Consider the following 16,864-nt stretch of genomic DNA (forward strand, 5'->3'; position numbering starts at 1 on the left):
AAAGGGCAGCACATTTTTTTTTTAACAGGTGGTTTAACTAGAAAACCAATAACTTAATCGAAATCAACGTTCAATTTGGATTATTCCGTGTGATTTTTGTCGAATTTCATGAGATGTCGTTTTTCGCAGATTTTGACTAAAGTGGGAAGGCAATACCCTTCCCACTTTTCCATTTTTGGCCAAATTTCAACTTTCGCTTAAAATACATGATTTCAATTCAGAATTGAATGCTAATCACGGAAGCCAAGTTTATTTTTCAATTGGTCTTATACTTTTTTTAAACTTAACGTAAGCAACAAAATATAAAGTTTGGGTGGTAACAATACTTTTTCGTTTATTTTAAAATCGGCTAATTTAACGAGTAAATCATTTACTTAATCGAAACTAGCGGTCAGTTTTGATTATACTGTGTGATTCAGTGTTCAATTTTGATAATCCCGTGTGATTTTTTTTCACACGAAATTCTCAAGGAAATTCACACTTACACCCGGACAAAAATTTATTTATTTCCATAATGTATCGTGTTAGAATGGTAACAAACAATCAAATATAGATGGTTAAGATGAAAGACAAAGAGAGAAGAAGATAGGAAAACAGAACAAGAAAGGGAGAAACCTGAGTTGAAATATGTACACCGCTTAACGTAGTGTTTTTAAAGTGCGCGAGCGAGCAGGGTTCTAATAAAACAGTGAAATCATAAAAATAATAATGATAATAATAATAATTGTCGAACACGAGAGACTCAACTCGTAGGGAGATAATCTGGATGCAAAAAAATTTTTTTTGCTGCGTCAAAAAAAAAACAACAAGAAAATGGACCAATAGATAAGAGAGAATACGCGTACGCCAAGGAGAAACAGTCGAAGGGAAAAGCTATTCACAACTGATGTACATAACACGCTAGATTGGCTACACGCACACACAGCCATAGTATGAGAAAAGTCACGACAGAATCAGGTGGCTGCTGCCAATATTATTATTATCAAGGAAAGTCATTCAATTACATTCCATTTCAATATCCCAGGTTTGAACGATGCGGGATTGATCTTCCGGCAAATAATGAAGCAAAGAATAGGGTGACGTAGTATCGACGCTCGTCAGCAAGTCGATGGTGCGGATCCATTCTTCGAACGCAATACCCGAACCTTTTTCCAGAGAAATGCACGACTGGTCACCCGGTTGGTAGTGAACTCGCCAAAAGCGCAGCAACTGAAACAAGCTCGATAATATGTGACGTGGCTCCAAACACCGCTTCTTGTTAGCTCCTAATCTATCTTCAATTCCAGCCGGCCCTGGATAAACAAATAAAAATGTCTTTAATTAATACAAGGATTATAAATAAACAAACGATTGAACTAAATAAGGTTAATCAACGGCAATATTTTTTAACTTACCAAGTCGAAGCTGCTCGATCGTAGCAGTCGCCAGCATTTTTAGGCAATTAGTCAGTGTACCCTGGCGGGCCGCTAGCATTAAAATAATAAGGGCCGTGTTGAGACAGCTGACGTTCTCAAGCGTTAGGGTATCGACTGAAATGGATGAAACTAACAGAGCCAGATAGCATACACGCCGACGTAGGTGTAAGAACCATGAAAAAAATTTGGACGTCGGGAAAAAAACCGCCGCTTGCTGAAAACGACCACCAGTGCCGCCCTCCATGCAGTGATCCATCGTCAAGAAGACAGATCGCAAAAACATGTTTGAATCAATTAAATTGCCATGAACCACCTCCAGATATTTAGAAACCTTCGAACGATAAAAACGAAATATTTTTTAATATTCCAATTTTTTACACCCCCTTTTTTGAGTTTTTGGGACTCTTACTTTAGCTTCGTTGGGTAGCAAGATATCTAGTTGTCTGCAGGCTTCCATGTTAAAGCGGATCATTTCTCCTAGAAGGTCAAAGCTACTCTGGGCCACTTCACGCGGTGGTCCCGAGACAAGAGATCCGTTATTATTGCGGGCGATGCCTGCGACTCCACCCACAACCACGGACGGTTCAACAGCTGATTCGCTCTCCAGCAATACGTGGACAATGTGCTGCAACAAACCTCGTGTGATTACAAAAAGCTGATCTGCTACTCCGTAATGGCTACTGCTACGTAACCAGCTCTCGACAGCACGACACAGCCAAAAACTATTGGAAATGAAAACGTTAGAACAATTGATAGGCTATAATCAATAAAAAAGAGGGCGAACCGAAAAATCGATGAAGTTGGCACATTTTTCAAAACGCGAATTATTTTGGAAAGCAAACCAGAACCTCCCGTGCAATAAGGTAAGCTGGCTAGGGTCGTAGTAACGCCAACGCCGGAAGAGGTGGAAGCTGACGATGAAGAGCTGTTGCTAGCGCTATTCGGCACAGTAGAACTTTCGAATTCGGTGTATAGCTGTTTTAGCTCATCCATTTCACTATAGGAAAGTAGGACATGTTTGTAACTGCTATGGGAGCAGAAGTTATGCACTAAACGAAGCAATTGGATCTTTAAGATCATTTCCTGATAATTGCAATAGAAACGGTGTTGATCATTTGAAAACAATAATATCTAACTATCAAGGTGTAGCTTACGGGACTGCAATTGCATTGATTAGCGTGGTCAGTAGTATGTCTTGTTGTGGACGGCCTATCGAAACATAGCGAACGGGTTAACTAAACAAGTTTTTGAAAAAAAAAATAAATAAATAAATTATAAATTTTACTTACTTCCAGAGGAATTGTTCAAATAAAGCGGACAAGAGCGGCCCAATGCCTAATTTGGCTAAAATTTCTTGCACTTTGCCTCTTTGGCTACCCGTCAACAGTAAACTTAATAAATAAAGAGCGTCGACTCGACGGGTCAATTGGGATGGCAGCTCCAACGCATCCGCCACGTAGCTTTCCGTATCCATGTTGACTTGTGAGCTCATCTCGAGCTCATCCCGGAAGACATCCTCCAGTACAGCTAATGAATCAAAACAATGTTTTACAAAAATTATTCATGAAGGGCTATACTAATCATAATTCCACCTTGAAGGAATCCGCCGACGGTATCGAAACTATGACTGTTATGTGACAAATTTTCATCAATCCAAGCCATCCATTGTTCATTTTCGGTGCTGGGAAGGGGATAACGAGGAACAACTGAAAAGAAATCATCCTTTATACTAACACATTCTGCCAATGTGATAAAATTTGTGTTCTTACAAGGCAGGCTACAAGCGTAATTCAGGACTTTTCCCAAAAGACCAGGTATGGCAACGACATAGTCTCGATTCAAACTGGATACGGTCATCTCATTGACACGTGTGTTAAGCTTTTGCCGACGCTGAGCCAAAACTATCGAGGGAAACGAATAAAAATTACAAATTGGTGACAAAAATACAAGAGTTTAACAATCTTACGAGAGGCCCTGTTCTCACTTTCGTCGACATCAGAGACTGCCAAGGAAAGAACACGGTATGTCTGAGACAAGGTCTCATCGTCCAGTTGCTGCAATACGTCACTTAACCTCTCTAGGTTCGGAAGTTTTAACGTGATTATTATTTTTTTTTCTTGTTTTGCCCTTAAATGATCTTACTAAAACCGTCCAACTGGACTAGGTCATTCCTCGATAGCAGAAGGTGCTCAATGAGATCGCAGGATGTTTCCGTCAACGTAGTGGACTTCAACACGCGGAAGCAATGCGCTAAAAGTGTGTCGCAGGTAGACAAAGCAAGACTGCAATCTGGATCGAGGATGGATAGCTGTCTCAAAATCACTAGGCACATCTTCTGAATACGCATTGCATCGGCATTTCTTCTTGTTCTATGTATGATTTCCATTCTATAGACAGAAGTTAATATTTTTTTCCCCAAGTTGAATTTTTAAGAAATCAAACTTATTTTTGCAAGACAAGTTACCCAAACTTTGCTTTAGAGAGGGAATCATAGGGCACGTAAGACAGTATTAGGGTGATCAACAAGTCCATTCCCCCTTCTTTGTTGAAAACAATTGCCAGCTGATCGTTTTGCTGGTTCTCAGTCCTTTCATTCAGTGCAGCTTCCAGAGTAACAGAAGGTTTCAACTGTCCATGGAATTTCTTCCAGATGAATTGAAAATAAAAGGTTAGAAATGCTTTGAAATATGCATATAAAATTGTCTCACATCAAGCAACTTGGTAAGGTCTTCAGGGTGTGGGGGACCATTGTAGATACATGTCTGAAGGATCTTCATTACGGGGGCAACCTGGGACACTAGGCCAGGATACCGTGATAGGACTTCAGCATGGACCTACAAAACAAAGTTTTGGTTCACAGATTCCAAGAGGCTACCTAAATTAAATAATCATACCTGGGTAATATTGCAGGGTCCTCTACCTGAATATTGACTTGACAAAAACTGCACAGATATGTTCGCAATTTTCTTCATTTTGAAATTTGCAAAATTCCAAGTTAAGGTGAGGAAAATAAACCAAAAACGGGCAGTGCTTTGGCAAAAATCGCAAATCTGATACCACCCACCCCTTGCGAACTCACTTGAAAGGCATCTTTTCGTGCGAAATTAGGTGTTTGAATGACCAGTGTTCTCAAGAAACGTTAAAGACAGGGTCAAAAGGGGCGGAAAACTAATTCGGAAGATACGTGATGAGAGGAGAAAGACATTCAACTCATCAAGACAGAGCTAGACACCTCCTTTCCTTTCTTCTTTTTTCCACTTCTCGGGTTTTTGTTAGCAGACCAATATTGCAATATTGCGCGCGCACAGAAATCCGTCCTGTGAACGCACTCTTCGTTGCGGCCTACGGCTAAACACACGTCAACACGTCACGTCCCCTTGAAGTCCAAGTTGAAGTATTCTGTTTGCAACAAGATAAAAACGACAATAAAATTTGAAATAACTTTTCCTGGTGTGTGCATGCGATGGGTGGCTCTCAAAGTTTACAAATTCCCGGTGGAGGTACTGAAGGGTATCATGTTCTAAGGGTAAAAACATTCAAACAGAATTCTAAAAGAAGACGAGTTAAAAACCGATGATGTGTCAATTTGTAGGTGCAAGATGGATCACCGGGACAGCGAGCTGGACTGGAATCATTCTTTGATTTTATAGTCGCTATTGGAAGCACCCGTCTGGTATACTATAATACTTTGAAATACTATGAAAGTCTGCTAAATATATTTGCTTAAAGGATCAAGATAATGAGACGCTGAAAGACCTTCTCAAGTTAAACATTGAGCGTGAAGTAAAACTAACAGTCTATAGTTCAAAATCCCAGACTGTTCGGCAGGTTGGAATTATCCCCAGTCAGATGTGGGGTGGCTCAGGCCTATTGGGTGTCTCCATTCGATTTTGTTCTTTTGAGGGTGCCAACGAAAATGTTTGGCACATTTTGGTGAATACCCTAAAACCTTATTGTTCAAGAAGTTGTAACAAGTTTATGTCTCTACAGGATGTGCAGCCAAATTCGCCAGCCCAACAAGCTTGTCTGCAGGCTCACACTGACTATATCATTGGTGCTGATTCAGTGTTGCATGAAAGTGAAGATCTTTTTACTTTAGTGGAAGCCCATGAAAACAGACAGTTGAAGCTTTATGTCTACAATACTGAGAGTGATTCATGTCGTGAAGTGACAATCACACCAAACTCTCAGTGGGGAGGAGAGGGCAGGTAAATTGATAAGCCAGCTTGCAATGGTATGCAGGATAAGTTTCCAACTAACAGAAAATAAAACTCTTTTATAGCCTTGGTTGTGGGATTGGTTATGGTTATCTACATCGTATTCCTCTGCGGTCGAGTAGTGACATCCGAACAACAGAGAAAATACCACTGCTATCAGAGCAAACTAGCGAGGAAGGTGTTGGCGTGCCATCGAATCCAAATCCATTAGAACTTGGAGCTATTCCGACAATTCCTACTCTACCGACTTCGTCTGCTACCACTCTTCAGGTAATTCGATTCATTTTCATTTTTAGACGAATTTTGTTAACGATTTGTCTACAATTCTCTTTTTCTAGGCTATTTTTGGTCCACCACCTACCACGAATGAGGATTTCGTCGTTCAAACTAATGCTTCGACAAATTCAGCTGAACTTCCCGCACCTATATTTACGGGCGTGACTATGCCTGCCCCAGCTCCCCCCAATATACCAGGCATGCCTAGCCTACCACCATTAACAACGCCAATTTCTCTCCCTGGCATGCCCCCTATTACAGTGAGTTGTTCTTTGCCTCAATCTGCTCTTCAAGGGGTTGCTCCTACCCCTCCTCCTCCTTCGACAGCAGTATTACCTCCGCCACCTCAAATGTCAGAAAATCCATCACCGCCCGGCATTAATCCGTACAGAGCGATACCAAGTGGTGCGGCTGGAGTGTAACACTGTCGTCGAAACACCCGGTTTGATCTATACATGATCGGAAATTTTGTCTTGCTTTATTATGCATAGTACAGTTGGATATTGTGTGAGCGTTAAACTTTTGCTTTATTGAATAAATCTTGGGGGTTTAAGAGGTGAGTAAATTTACGAAAGATTATTACTTAATTGAAAACAGTAAAGATTGTCGTCTCGACAACCTACTATCACTAAATGGTCAACCATAACTGGGGAAGAAAACACTTGACCGTCCATCCGAGATTGAGCAAGCAGGCGACCAGTAGAAAACTCTAGAACCTTAAGGTAGCCGTTAGTATCACTGCAGATAATTACAGATGCTGCAAAAGGCGAAGAGTAGATAGGACTGGTGAATCCAACGCGCCAAAGCTGTAGACCACTTTCTTCATGTAAACAATAAAGAAAATTATCGTGTGAGCCGAAAAGGATTCGCTGTTCTCTGATGGTCGGGGTCGAAAAGATTGGCCCAGCCGCTCGAAAACGCCATACTATATCGCCTGTATCTGCTGCACAGCAATTCATAAATCCATCTACACTAGCGAACAGGCAACGCTCTAGCTTAGAGCACCAAACAGGAGTTGAAAAGACGGGTGTAGCTAGCTTCATCGACCATAACAGCTGACCGGTAGCGACGGTAAGGGCAGAGCAGGTGCCATCCAATGAAGCAGAGAGAATGCGATTATTTCCATCCCAAGCCGGAGAGGCAAAAAGACTACCAGCGGAGATTGTTCTCTTCCAAATTAAATCTCCCCGAGCAACAGAAAGACAATAAAGAATCCGGTCATGAGAACCAAATATTACGCTGAAACCGGTGCAAACTGGGCTAGACTTGATTGCATCCCCTGTTTTAAAATGCCAACAAATATTCCCAGTCCGGGCGTCGAGACAGTAAAGGTGACCGTCGTAGCAACCTACAAATATGTTCGACCCATCCATATCGCAGGTGGCGGAAGATTCGATCCGCTCAGGTAGCCTTGTTGTCCAAATCTCCTGTCCATTATCCAGTCTTACAGCAGAGAAATGGTGTGAATGAGACCCAACAAATACGGCATCTACCTCTTTCCTATTTCAAACGATGTTGCTATTATATTTAAATGGTCGATAATACTGATATGTTTAGCAGTAGACAGTAGCAAATTTACCTTTGAATGACAAGGGGAGATGCATCAATACATTTCTTTAAGCTAAATTTCCAAATTTGTTTGAGCTCAAATGAGGCTTCTTCCGATGTTTGGTCTATATGCTTAGGAGATTGGGCTGCTTGTTTGCCTCGCTGAAAAATTTTTATGGTAGGTTGATTGAGCAGTGAATCCACTTCTGTGTTTTTACGTGTCTCTTCCCGTATATGATCAACTACGTGTTTCCAGCTTTGATTAAGTAAAATATCGATGAGTAACGGAAGTGGTCGCGCCACCTGTTCTTGAACTTTACTGAACAGCCTGATGGCAGACAATGAATTTCCTCCACTTAAGATGAAATTAGATTCATCGGTTGTAGTTTTTCCTGTCGCCATCATCCATTCCTTTGCAAGACAGGTTTCCCAGTTTAGAGTTTTTTCTGGTACACGTAGATTTTGAACAAGTTGAAGAAGTTTCTTGCGGTCGATTTTTCCATGCTTTGATACGGGGAAAGTATCCAAAACACGGATTTCATCTGGCTGCTCTATGGTCGCTGCGTTTTCTTGAAAGTATTGTGATAACTGCTCAACAGTAAAAATTCCAGTACAAACTAGAATAAGCAGTTGATTGGAGTCAAGGAAAGCGCAACATTGCTGTACGAAACCTGACGATAACGCTAATAGTTCGATGGAATGAAGGTTTAACCGCTTTCCCATTCGTTTGACTGTTTCATCCGTCCGGCCTCTATAGTACAATTTCCCGTTAAGAAATTGGACACGGTCACCTGTTGCCCTAAACATGGGCTTCGTAATCGAATCGGGAGTCTCTTCGTCTATAAGGCAAACTCTGCGGCCTCCCAGCATCAAGAATCCTTCACCTCCATTTTCTGTTGTGATGTCTTCTTCATTTTCGTTTACGATACGCAGATCAGTTTCACTAAGAGGATAGCCCAAGTCAGCTGGGAGATCATTTGACTCTATCTTGGATAGCGTGGCCCAACAAGACACTTCCGTTATACCATATATGTTATAGAAGACTGTACAGTTGCCAGGCGCACGAAATTCTTCAAGTGCTATGGGGTTGGGAAATGGCTCTCCACCCAGTACGACAATTCGCAACGGAGTAGACGGATAAAGCAAATGTGTTTTGGATAGGTGACCAAACTGCCGGAAGAAGGATGGAGTAGCTTGAATGAAAGTGACGCCTTCATCGCGGATTATTTCGGCAAGCCTTAATGGCATCGCTTTAATGGATGACTCCACTTGTATCAGTTTAGCGCCAGCCGAGAGGGCTAGAAACAGGTCAACGATGCTGGGGTCAAATGTGAACGGCGAAGCCATAAATATAACGTCGTTCTGTTGGATATTAAAATTTTCTCTACAAAGGAAGAAGAAAGATTTGTTTAGTATTAGTAAAAATCTAGTGATTACACAATCAAATTACCTAAGATCAAGGATATTTGGGAGTATGCAAGAGTGTGGTACACGTACTGTTTTTGGTGCACCTGTGCTGCCTGATGTATGGATCATATAAGCAATATTCCACTCTTCAGGTAAAGGGAAATCCACTCTTTTAAGTGAAGGGCTTTCTTGGAAAATGTTTAGCTCACACATACCAAGCAATGTTATTTTGGTAAAGAACTGCCATCCAGACATGTCATTTTTGTAATCTGTAATAATTACTGAAGCCTTGCTTCTTTTTATTATTTCATTTTGTCTTATAACTGGAAAATCAGGATCCAGATACAGAAAAGATGCCTTTATTTTTAATGCCCTGGAAATAAACACAAGTGTAAATTGAACTAGTCATCCTCTATACGTGAATAAAACACAAAATTACCCTAATATTAAAGGAGCAACTAAGTATTGAAGTTCTCTAATGGCAAAGACAACAACACTATTTGCACAGCAAATAGGACCAAGAACTCGAGAAACCTGTAGGAGTGTGTCTGATAAATCTCCATACAGCAATGTGGTGCAACACTCTCCATCATAGTAGGTTAAAGCCGGGGCTTGGCGATCTCGGATAGGAAAGACACAATCAAGTAAAGATCGTTTCATCAATTCTGTTTTCTTTATGCAATCAACTATACGACGAACTCAGTAGTTTTATCGAAATAAAGTCAAGTATGTTGTTTTGCTGGAAACAGGCTACGGCATAGAGCGTTGAGTTGTTTTTCTGGATTTTAAGTTGCCTACCTTTCTACAAGAATGTACACTTCAAAATCGGCATAATTGCAATGATTAAATGAAGCATACAACGGAAGTTTTTAAATAGTACGAGATTTTTTTTACTTGTTCTTCAATCTTCTATCCATGCTTCTAACAGACGACTACACGATTTTGAGTCAGAGCCATCTTTTAGATTTTAGGTTAACCAGTTAAATTTTAAATAAACTTAGAAATACAAAATTGTTTTATTTTGATAATTTCTTTGTTCCGCCAATTTATATTTTGAATAACCACTGATAACGTTTTTCAACGTCGTTTTTTTATTACGCAACTATCATCAATCCCATTGGGTAGAGATCCCCCTGGTAACTTATCACGCACTTAAGAAGCCGTTTTTGCCGACAACCTCTATCATACTATCAACCAACGCCTGGGAAACCTTTGTGAACTGGTATCAGAGCACTCTCATTTTAATTCGAAATATTAAGTTTTTAGCAATGGTTAAACTATCATCTGTTAACGTTTTTTCATTTATAAAAGAGATAGGATTTAGTTCAGTAGTAAAAAAACTTAGTTCATGGTTTATAACATATAACTGATTTAAAAAAACGTGCGTCGTATTGACCGGCCTAAAGGCGATACGTCAGAAATTACGGGCGCCATTTACACATCAAACTCGTGATAATGAAGAAATTTGGTTCTTTCCTGGTTACTATTCCAATTAACTCAAACATCCTTTAATTTCCCCTCTTTGTACTTGAAATTGTATAGCACAGTCACACATTTTCATATGTTTCTTTGTCATTGCTTCTTTGTTTTTCAGAACTTACTAGAAACCCAATGAGCACATTGATTAAAAATGGAATTCCTCATCCCATCTTTGGCAGTGGCGAAATAATCCCAACGACCTCCCAGCTTATCTCAGATTCTGGACAGGACCATCGTAAAGACCCATTACACAGCTCAGAAGATAGTCTTGATAGCTGTGAAGAAAAGAATTCCCTTCAGCAGACTAGTGTCAGCAAAAAGAGAACAAAATTAAAAGTTCGCAGCATCTCTGATTCTACTGATGAAGAGGTAATTTTACTTCTTGGTTATGAATAGATATAAAAGTACTAATTTTTACTTTCTTTTAAGCTTGTACCATCTTACTTCTCATATAAAAGTATTTTAAAGTATGGAAACAACAGGCTAAGAAGCCTATCTGAGTCATGTGCTGAAAATTACAGGTACTATCAATTGTAATGTTAGGCGAAAAATGTTTGTCCAATTAGAAGAATTCATGAAACTTTTCACTTCAAACAATCCAGTGGTTCCTCCAACCATGGTGAATCTAACTCAGCACTTGATGATTGGTGTGAAGAAGAGGAGCTGGATGAGGATGGGGAAGAGGGTGAGAGTCAGAAAGTGAAGAAAACTGTTAGGTTCAGCAATGTGGTTCATAAGCAACTCTTCAGGTATGTAGAACAAGCAGCATATCTCTATAGTGACTAGGAAATAAACCTTGTTAATGTGAATACCTTTAAATGAATTTTAGATCAACTTCCAGTATTCTTGGCCAGCGCAAGAAAAATCAGCGCAAGGCTCGCAACAAAGCTAAAAAGCACAGCAATAATGCTGAACATCCTCCAATGAGCTCTAGTAACGAGTCAGATCACGCAATTCCATGTGATGATGATGCTGAGATAAGCAACGCAATGGAAGCCGCCACTTTATCCGACAGTGGCATTGAAGTCGAGGATTCTGATCCGGGTATGGTGCAACAGCAAGGTTCTAATCCTACGGCTAAAAAGAACAAGAAGAAAAATCGCGTGAAAACTAATCGCCGACGCGCGAATAGTGAATCTTCTAACAACGAGATGATTTTCGATCTTGATCTCTAAAAAGTTAGAAAAGAAAAAACCTCTTGAAACTTTCCCTGCAGGGACGGGTACAATAATAACCAAGTAGTTTATAGTATGTTTTCTTCCTGTTTATATTCTGTATCTGTTAGTAGTGCAAGAAATACGCAAAATTTTCTACATTTTTAAAATAATTTCATGCATATTAGTTGCGTATCAATACATGGATTTCATGTTTTGGAATCAGTTTGGTTACACAACTTATCAAACAGAAGAGAAACATGCATGTTAGTTCCGTTAATCAAATACTTCAAGTAGCAGAAAAATGAAAACTTCTTCGGAAAGTGAACATTAAATTGATATTTTTTAAGTAGAAGAGAGCAAAACTGTCATCGATTGAAATTAGAAGACCGACTGACTGACGTAGGATTAGTAAAACACTTATGACGAAGCAATTCGTCTATGGTCTATCGTTTGAGGGAACCCTCTACAAGCTGATTCAATTTATTGAATTTTTCTTTCGCAATCTTCTCTATGTCGCCAATGGCTTCTTCATAAAGGATCTGAATCAACTTCATTTCAAGCGTCTTCCATGCGGTTATGCGTTTAGTAAGGTCTTCTATCAGATCATTTTCCTTTGATTTTTTGTTTAGTATTTGAAGTTGTATCGCCGTCTTCCTAGTTTCCATTTCAGTCATTTTGTCGTGCATGGCTTTCAAATCCGATATTTGGCGATCCATATCTTTTTGCTCCTTTTCTAACGCCACGATCTCGCCTTTGGTCAAATTTAATTCGCCTTCTGATTGGATTTCGTGATTTCTTTTCTCGGCTAGCATTTTTTCAACTGTTCTGAATTCTAGCGCATTTTCACATGGATCCAGCAAATTCAATCTAAGTTCGAGTTTCAACGCAGTTGCTTGGTGTTCTCTCCATGAAAGTTCTTGAGTTAACTTTTGCTTTGTACAATGTACCAGCTGGCCATTGATCTTTTTTTTGAGCGCTAACAGTGAAGTCAACTTGGATACTTTGGAGGTTTTGGCATCCGACCCGTCTCTATCTTCGCCGTGTTCCAACAAAAAGGAATAGTATGCATTGATTTGTTGCTGTTCTTCCGACAATAGTTGGATATCCTTTTGGATATCAGCTTTGATTGTCTCCAGTTCACGGTATCCATTTTCAATATCGATATCCGACTGTTCTTTCTCACTCAACAATGTTTTCTTTTTGTCTACGAGCTTATCTCTTTCAAAACTCGTGTCGGGAATGTCTGTATTGCGTTCGTTGACGCCATCTGCGCCGTCAATGACTGACGCATTGCAGACGGATATTTGTTCATCTGCATCTGCCAGCTGAGTAGAAGAGCTCGCCTCGACGACAGCCTAACATAGAACGACGTGATTTCAAATCTTACCAGTTGCACTAATCGTATAACGAAGGACAATTAAATTACCTGTTCTTTATTGGTGTGACGAGATATAATATTGTTGTTTTCTATAGTATCTCCAACTTCTTGAACAGTTTCATTGGTTGAAGCCATTGGTGAAAATGATTCATGCTCTTTCGAGTTGTCGTCTTTCGAGTTTGAGCCCACGGATTGGTCTGCCGAAGAAAAATAGCATTATTGAAGAAAAATAGGTATTACATGATTTATAGACTTACTAGGTGACTCGTCCGGCTGCTTAAAGGAAGTAAGAATTTTGCTAATGTGTTCTTCAAACACGGCCGACAATCGAGCGGTCATGCACCAGTTGCGCGATTTTTTATTGGTAAAATAGCTTTTGGAATTTTCAAAAATAACACGGATATCTCTTGCGAAATCTATCGGCGTTGCGTAGCTGTTAAGCCTAAGTTCTTCGTGCACTGTCTCCAAATCCATCGGGTAGTCCATCACCTGAAGATAATCTGGTTCGTCTTGAACTTTGGCTAGCTCGCTGAACAGAACTGCATCTTCGGACTGTTTTAAGATTTCTAATAGACCCTTACACTGCTGTTTCCAGCATGGATCAGAAGTCGTGGCTAAAGGAGTTGGTTTTTTTTTCTGTTGAAATTAGAATGGTAGTGAATATACAATTCCTTTATCGATAACGCAATTTCAAACTTACTTTTGGTTTTGGATCGTCCAACGTTTTATCCTTTTCAGCGTTTCTGATTTGCTCTGCAGCTTTTTCTTCTTTTTCATCCCGGATTCTGTATTTTTCCAAAACCTGTTGGTACAAGGCTTTGACGTCATTAGAATCCCTGTTTCGGATAATCTCAAGACACAAGTCCGAAACGACTGATGAATTTCGAACAATGTCTGACGTTGGTAGATTGAATTTAAATGCGTTGATGTATATACGGCGTACATCATACTGAACCGCAGACACTCGTCGATAGAAACGGCTTTCCAGTCTTGCTTTGATTGTAGACAGATCCATTGGATACTTGACAACGGAAGCGTAGGTAGGGTACAGTTCGAGATTCACGGGCACCAAAAAATGTTTCGCCACGTACATATCCATGACCTTGTTGAAACCCGCAGAAATTCGGTCACACTCTGTGTCTCTATCCCCTATTGGGGACCATTCTTCCGCCAACGGTTTGTACAATAAGTTGGATATCTCTTGCGGTAGCGTTCCAACACCTGCCTCATGGTTAGTAGGTCTTCTATTTGGATCGGGTTTTTCCAAGTCCCATGGACTAGCGCGGTCAAGTTTATTATTTTTCCATCTGAAAAAATTAAGAGGGTTAAAGCTCATTGCTTTCCATTTCATTATTTGACGAACGGACCTGATGCGGTAACAAAGGAACGGGGAATCGGGAAATTGGTTACTTAGAGGTTCGCGTTCCTCGATTAATCCTTCCCACCAAACTTGGATACCACGGACATTCCTTACGACACTTCTAAAGCAGTCGCCCGGTTGCCAAGTACGCTGGATAGCCAAATCATAATCCTGTTGAAGTACAAAAAAATCCAACACTTCTTCAATATCGTGATATTTCACGATGAAGGATTTCCCTGTTAACGTTCTTGTAGCTGGATCCATGCAACCAAGCTGCCAATAAAGAAAAATAATAAAGCCTCTTTTATTTTCAATGAAAACTAAATAATTTAGAGAGCAACAATTACCTTCAAAAAATACGTCATTTGAGGTTTGATCTCATACTTTATACCAATAATTTTAACGAATTCTTGTTCACCAATGGTCTCGCTGTACCAAGGAAGAGAGCGAGGATTGAATTTGTAAAGTTTCTTTTGTTTGACGATGTCCAAATAGAGTTCATGACCTAGAATAGAAAAAAAAAAATTAAAAAATGTCATATTTCAATACCACGAGTAAGAGCAGACCTTGTCTAAAATACACGACTTCATCGCCTATTTGAGGATAAAAAGGCAGTCTGCGTGGAGTGAGAGAAAACAATACATCACACGCTCGAATGGGCTTCTTATCTGAGTTCCTGCGAAGTCTTGGTTTAGATATGCTTGCTCTAGTAAATCGTGGTGGTTCCAAGTTCACTTCTGTTTCGTTTGACCAATCTGAATATTCCGAAGATGATGAGGATGACGGTGCACGCGTGTCTAAATCTGAATCGTCATTGACCAGATCGCTTTCGCTGCTGCCACAGGAGCCATTGGTTTGGAACATATTTTCATTTGATTGTCGGTGACGTTGTTTAGAACGGTTTAATAAATTGTCATGAGATTGTAACGTATCTTTCTCTGACTCGCTATCCGCTTGTTTTGAGATACGACGGATTCCTGAAAGAGTATTTGAGGTATTATTAATTTCAGATTTGTTCAAGATTCGTAAGTCATTCTTCAGATTTTCGTCGATTCGCCTTTTCTTAGGAATAGATCCAATAGAATCTTCATCTGCCATGAGTTGAACTGAAATCAAAAGAAAAGGATAATTATAAATACTATTTAGCAGCACAATGAATAAACTTTAAATCTATTATTACCCTTGTCAAGCTGAAGTCCAAATGACGAATTATTTTTAACGCAGTCAACTAACGGTACAGTAACGTCGGTGAACATTGAGATTGGACTTCCGTCAAAAGTGAGGAGGTCTTCGTCGGTTTCAAATGATGGAGAATTTTCAGAATCGGGAGTCAATTCAATATTTTTGATTGGTTCGCGAGGGAAAGAGTCATTGACACTGATGGAATTTTGGGACAGTTGACCACATTTGGCAGATGCTGGCACCTGCACTGTTTTCAGATAAACAGCGTAGCGTTCGATAAGATTTTCCGAGCGCACGAGACATGTAGCTCTTTTGTGGACGCTATCTTTCTGCGAAAGTCGATGTATATGATTCCAAATATCGCGGCGAGAATCCGCGGTTAAGTGGCAGTACGTGCATTGGTACGTTTGATCCCCTTGTTGGTGATTCTTAGTTAAATGGCCATGAAAGCCATCAAGTGTCTGATGCCAAAAAGAGCAGTAGGGGCAGTGGTACACTGTCCTTTCAACTATGGGGGATGACAGCCCCTCTTCCAGGGACACATTAGCAGCTGAACCTGAACTGCATCTAGAATTGTTGTTGACAGTCCTCTACAAAAAAATTACTTAACTGATGACAAAAGAACTAGAAAAAGTGTGGAAGTTGATCTCACCCTTCGCTTACGGCATTTAGCATATGTGATATTTAAATTCCTCATTCTTTTCTCTCGATTTTTTGCTGTTATAGCATTTCTCACTTTATCGTGTTTTTTTGCAGATGAGATGGGGCAACTTCTGACATATTTTAGAATGTCAATCAATAAGAGGCTTCTTGGCAAAGTTTTTCTTGGTCCAATTTTAATACATCTGAGAATAATTATTATATCAACATCAGTTTTTGTTTTCCACAAACTGGTTACAAGATTAAATTATTTTATAAATTTCTTTGCCAGGGGAGTAGGTGCAGAAACTAAACAGATAGATGGATGGTCGAAATATTGGCCCTTTTTTCAGTGTCTTTACCGATGACGGGCAATAAACATCGAACAAAACATTTTATGTTGCATAAAAACTGTTTTGTCGAGACAATATTTCGATTGACAGTAGTTAAACGGTTTCTCTTGTCAATTTTTATCATAAAACTAAAACAATTCTAAAACACTTTACATGCTTCAATTATTAAACAACTGCAAAAGAAATAAATCATGGACGACAAAAAAAACAGTTTGAACTCACAGTGAGAAACTTACGGTTCATAGACGTTACCTCGTTCCCACCACCTAACACTCACAATAGCTGGATTTGTCTCGTGGGATCGACTGCCAAAACAAACCCTAAGGCGGGAAGCTGAAAGACGATGCCAGTTTTTCTTTTTCTGAAATATGATCTGAAAGCGGCCAAAACGCGGGCGCCAAAAAAGGCCAAAAGGAACAAAAAGTCAAAAACAATAAAAAACAGAAACCAGAG

General features: G+C 39.8%; 5 protein-coding genes across 10 annotated transcripts; 2 read left to right on the top strand and 3 right to left on the bottom strand.

Moving 5' to 3' along the window:
* Positions 1–486: 486 nt before the first annotated feature.
* On the bottom strand, positions 487–4,658 carry LOC116929544 (short transient receptor potential channel 4-associated protein). The gene is made up of 13 exons (XM_032936808.2): positions 4,310–4,658; positions 4,124–4,249; positions 3,880–4,058; positions 3,558–3,802; positions 3,382–3,492; positions 3,185–3,316; positions 3,008–3,121; positions 2,705–2,942; positions 2,570–2,624; positions 2,200–2,498; positions 1,825–2,137; positions 1,395–1,746; positions 487–1,292 (listed from the first exon to the last, which is right to left on the bottom strand). The coding sequence occupies exons 1-13, from the start codon at positions 4,385–4,387 to the stop codon at positions 997–999; spliced, it is 2,538 nt and encodes an 845-aa protein (XP_032792699.2). The 5' UTR covers positions 4,388–4,658; the 3' UTR covers positions 487–996.
* Positions 4,659–4,754: 96 nt separating this feature from the next.
* LOC116929545 (Golgi reassembly-stacking protein 2) lies at positions 4,755–6,468 on the top strand. Its single transcript, XM_032936810.2, has 6 exons — positions 4,755–4,941; positions 5,008–5,088; positions 5,145–5,348; positions 5,406–5,623; positions 5,698–5,902; positions 5,971–6,468. The coding sequence occupies exons 1-6, from the start codon at positions 4,879–4,881 to the stop codon at positions 6,328–6,330; spliced, it is 1,131 nt and encodes a 376-aa protein (XP_032792701.1). The 5' UTR covers positions 4,755–4,878; the 3' UTR covers positions 6,331–6,468.
* On the bottom strand, positions 6,417–9,819 carry LOC116929543 (beta-alanine-activating enzyme). 3 transcript variants are annotated; one of them, XM_032936806.2, is made up of 5 exons: positions 9,303–9,819; positions 9,079–9,236; positions 8,907–9,009; positions 7,488–8,840; positions 6,417–7,408 (listed from the first exon to the last, which is right to left on the bottom strand). In XM_032936806.2, exons 1-5 carry the CDS (start codon positions 9,521–9,523, stop codon positions 6,475–6,477), a joined length of 2,769 nt encoding a protein of 922 aa, XP_032792697.1. In that variant the 5' UTR covers positions 9,524–9,819; the 3' UTR covers positions 6,417–6,474. The 3 variants fall into 3 exon arrangements, with proteins under 3 accessions (XP_032792697.1, XP_032792698.1, XP_032792696.1); XM_032936807.2 differs by having other exon boundaries at positions 8,907–9,236; positions 9,303–9,483; positions 9,662–9,815; XM_032936805.2 differs by having other exon boundaries at positions 8,907–9,236.
* A 107-nt stretch (positions 9,820–9,926) lies between these two features.
* On the top strand, positions 9,927–11,718 carry LOC116929546 (protein kintoun). Of its 2 annotated transcripts, none has more exons than XM_032936811.2 (5): positions 9,927–10,085; positions 10,458–10,711; positions 10,772–10,863; positions 10,945–11,091; positions 11,172–11,718. In XM_032936811.2, the coding sequence occupies exons 2-5, from the start codon at positions 10,475–10,477 to the stop codon at positions 11,515–11,517; spliced, it is 822 nt and encodes a 273-aa protein (XP_032792702.1). In that variant the 5' UTR covers positions 9,927–10,085; positions 10,458–10,474; the 3' UTR covers positions 11,518–11,718. The 2 variants fall into 2 exon arrangements, with proteins under 2 accessions (XP_032792702.1, XP_032792703.1); XM_032936812.2 differs by lacking the exon at positions 9,927–10,085 and adding an exon at positions 10,108–10,342.
* Positions 11,592–16,699, bottom strand: LOC116929541 (bromodomain and WD repeat-containing protein 3). 3 transcript variants are annotated; one of them, XM_032936802.2, is made up of 10 exons: positions 16,634–16,699; positions 16,072–16,264; positions 15,418–16,009; positions 14,804–15,343; positions 14,585–14,742; positions 14,245–14,510; positions 13,578–14,184; positions 13,135–13,513; positions 12,926–13,074; positions 11,592–12,854 (listed from the first exon to the last, which is right to left on the bottom strand). In XM_032936802.2, the coding sequence occupies exons 2-10, from the start codon at positions 16,114–16,116 to the stop codon at positions 11,943–11,945; spliced, it is 3,648 nt and encodes a 1,215-aa protein (XP_032792693.2). In that variant the 5' UTR covers positions 16,117–16,264; positions 16,634–16,699; the 3' UTR covers positions 11,592–11,942. The 3 variants fall into 3 exon arrangements, with proteins under 3 accessions (XP_032792693.2, XP_032792695.2, XP_032792694.2); XM_032936804.2 differs by having other exon boundaries at positions 16,664–16,682; XM_032936803.2 differs by having other exon boundaries at positions 16,565–16,658.
* Between the last annotated feature and the right edge of the window lie 165 nt (positions 16,700–16,864).

Source organism: Daphnia magna, linkage group LG8 (assembly GCF_020631705.1).
Source record: "Daphnia magna isolate NIES linkage group LG8, ASM2063170v1.1, whole genome shotgun sequence".
Taxonomy (NCBI): Eukaryota; Metazoa; Arthropoda; class Branchiopoda; order Diplostraca; family Daphniidae; genus Daphnia; species Daphnia magna.

Coding starts and splice junctions, on each gene's coding strand:
- LOC116929544 (XM_032936808.2), bottom strand. CDS start 4,387: ATGAAGAAAATTGCGAACATATCTGTGCAGTTTTTGTCAAGTCAATAT. Junction 3,493..3,557: donor AGTCCAGTTGGACGGTTTTA/GTAAGATCATTT, acceptor TTCCGAACCTAG/AGAGGTTAAGTGACGTATTG. Junction 3,317..3,381: donor AAGTGAGAACAGGGCCTCTC/GTAAGATTGTTA, acceptor TTCCCTCGATAG/TTTTGGCTCAGCGTCGGCAA.
- LOC116929545 (XM_032936810.2), top strand. CDS start 4,879: ATGGGTGGCTCTCAAAGTTTACAAATTCCCGGTGGAGGTACTGAAGGG. Junction 5,349..5,405: donor AAAATGTTTGGCACATTTTG/GTGAATACCCTA, acceptor ATGTCTCTACAG/GATGTGCAGCCAAATTCGCC. Junction 5,624..5,697: donor CAGTGGGGAGGAGAGGGCAG/GTAAATTGATAA, acceptor ACTCTTTTATAG/CCTTGGTTGTGGGATTGGTT.
- LOC116929543 (XM_032936805.2), bottom strand. CDS start 9,523: ATGAAACGATCTTTACTTGATTGTGTCTTTCCTATCCGAGATCGCCAA. Junction 9,237..9,302: donor GTTGCTCCTTTAATATTAGG/GTAATTTTGTGT, acceptor GTTTATTTCCAG/GGCATTAAAAATAAAGGCAT. Junction 7,409..7,487: donor TCTCCCCTTGTCATTCAAAG/GTAAATTTGCTA, acceptor CGTTTGAAATAG/GAAAGAGGTAGATGCCGTAT.
- LOC116929546 (XM_032936811.2), top strand. CDS start 10,475: ATGAGCACATTGATTAAAAATGGAATTCCTCATCCCATCTTTGGCAGT. Junction 10,712..10,771: donor CTGATTCTACTGATGAAGAG/GTAATTTTACTT, acceptor CTTTCTTTTAAG/CTTGTACCATCTTACTTCTC. Junction 10,864..10,944: donor TCATGTGCTGAAAATTACAG/GTACTATCAATT, acceptor CAAACAATCCAG/TGGTTCCTCCAACCATGGTG.
- LOC116929541 (XM_032936802.2), bottom strand. CDS start 16,116: ATGAGGAATTTAAATATCACATATGCTAAATGCCGTAAGCGAAGG. Junction 13,514..13,577: donor TGGACGATCCAAAACCAAAA/GTAAGTTTGAAA, acceptor TAATTTCAACAG/AAAAAAAAACCAACTCCTTT. Junction 13,075..13,134: donor GCAGCCGGACGAGTCACCTA/GTAAGTCTATAA, acceptor TTTCTTCGGCAG/ACCAATCCGTGGGCTCAAAC.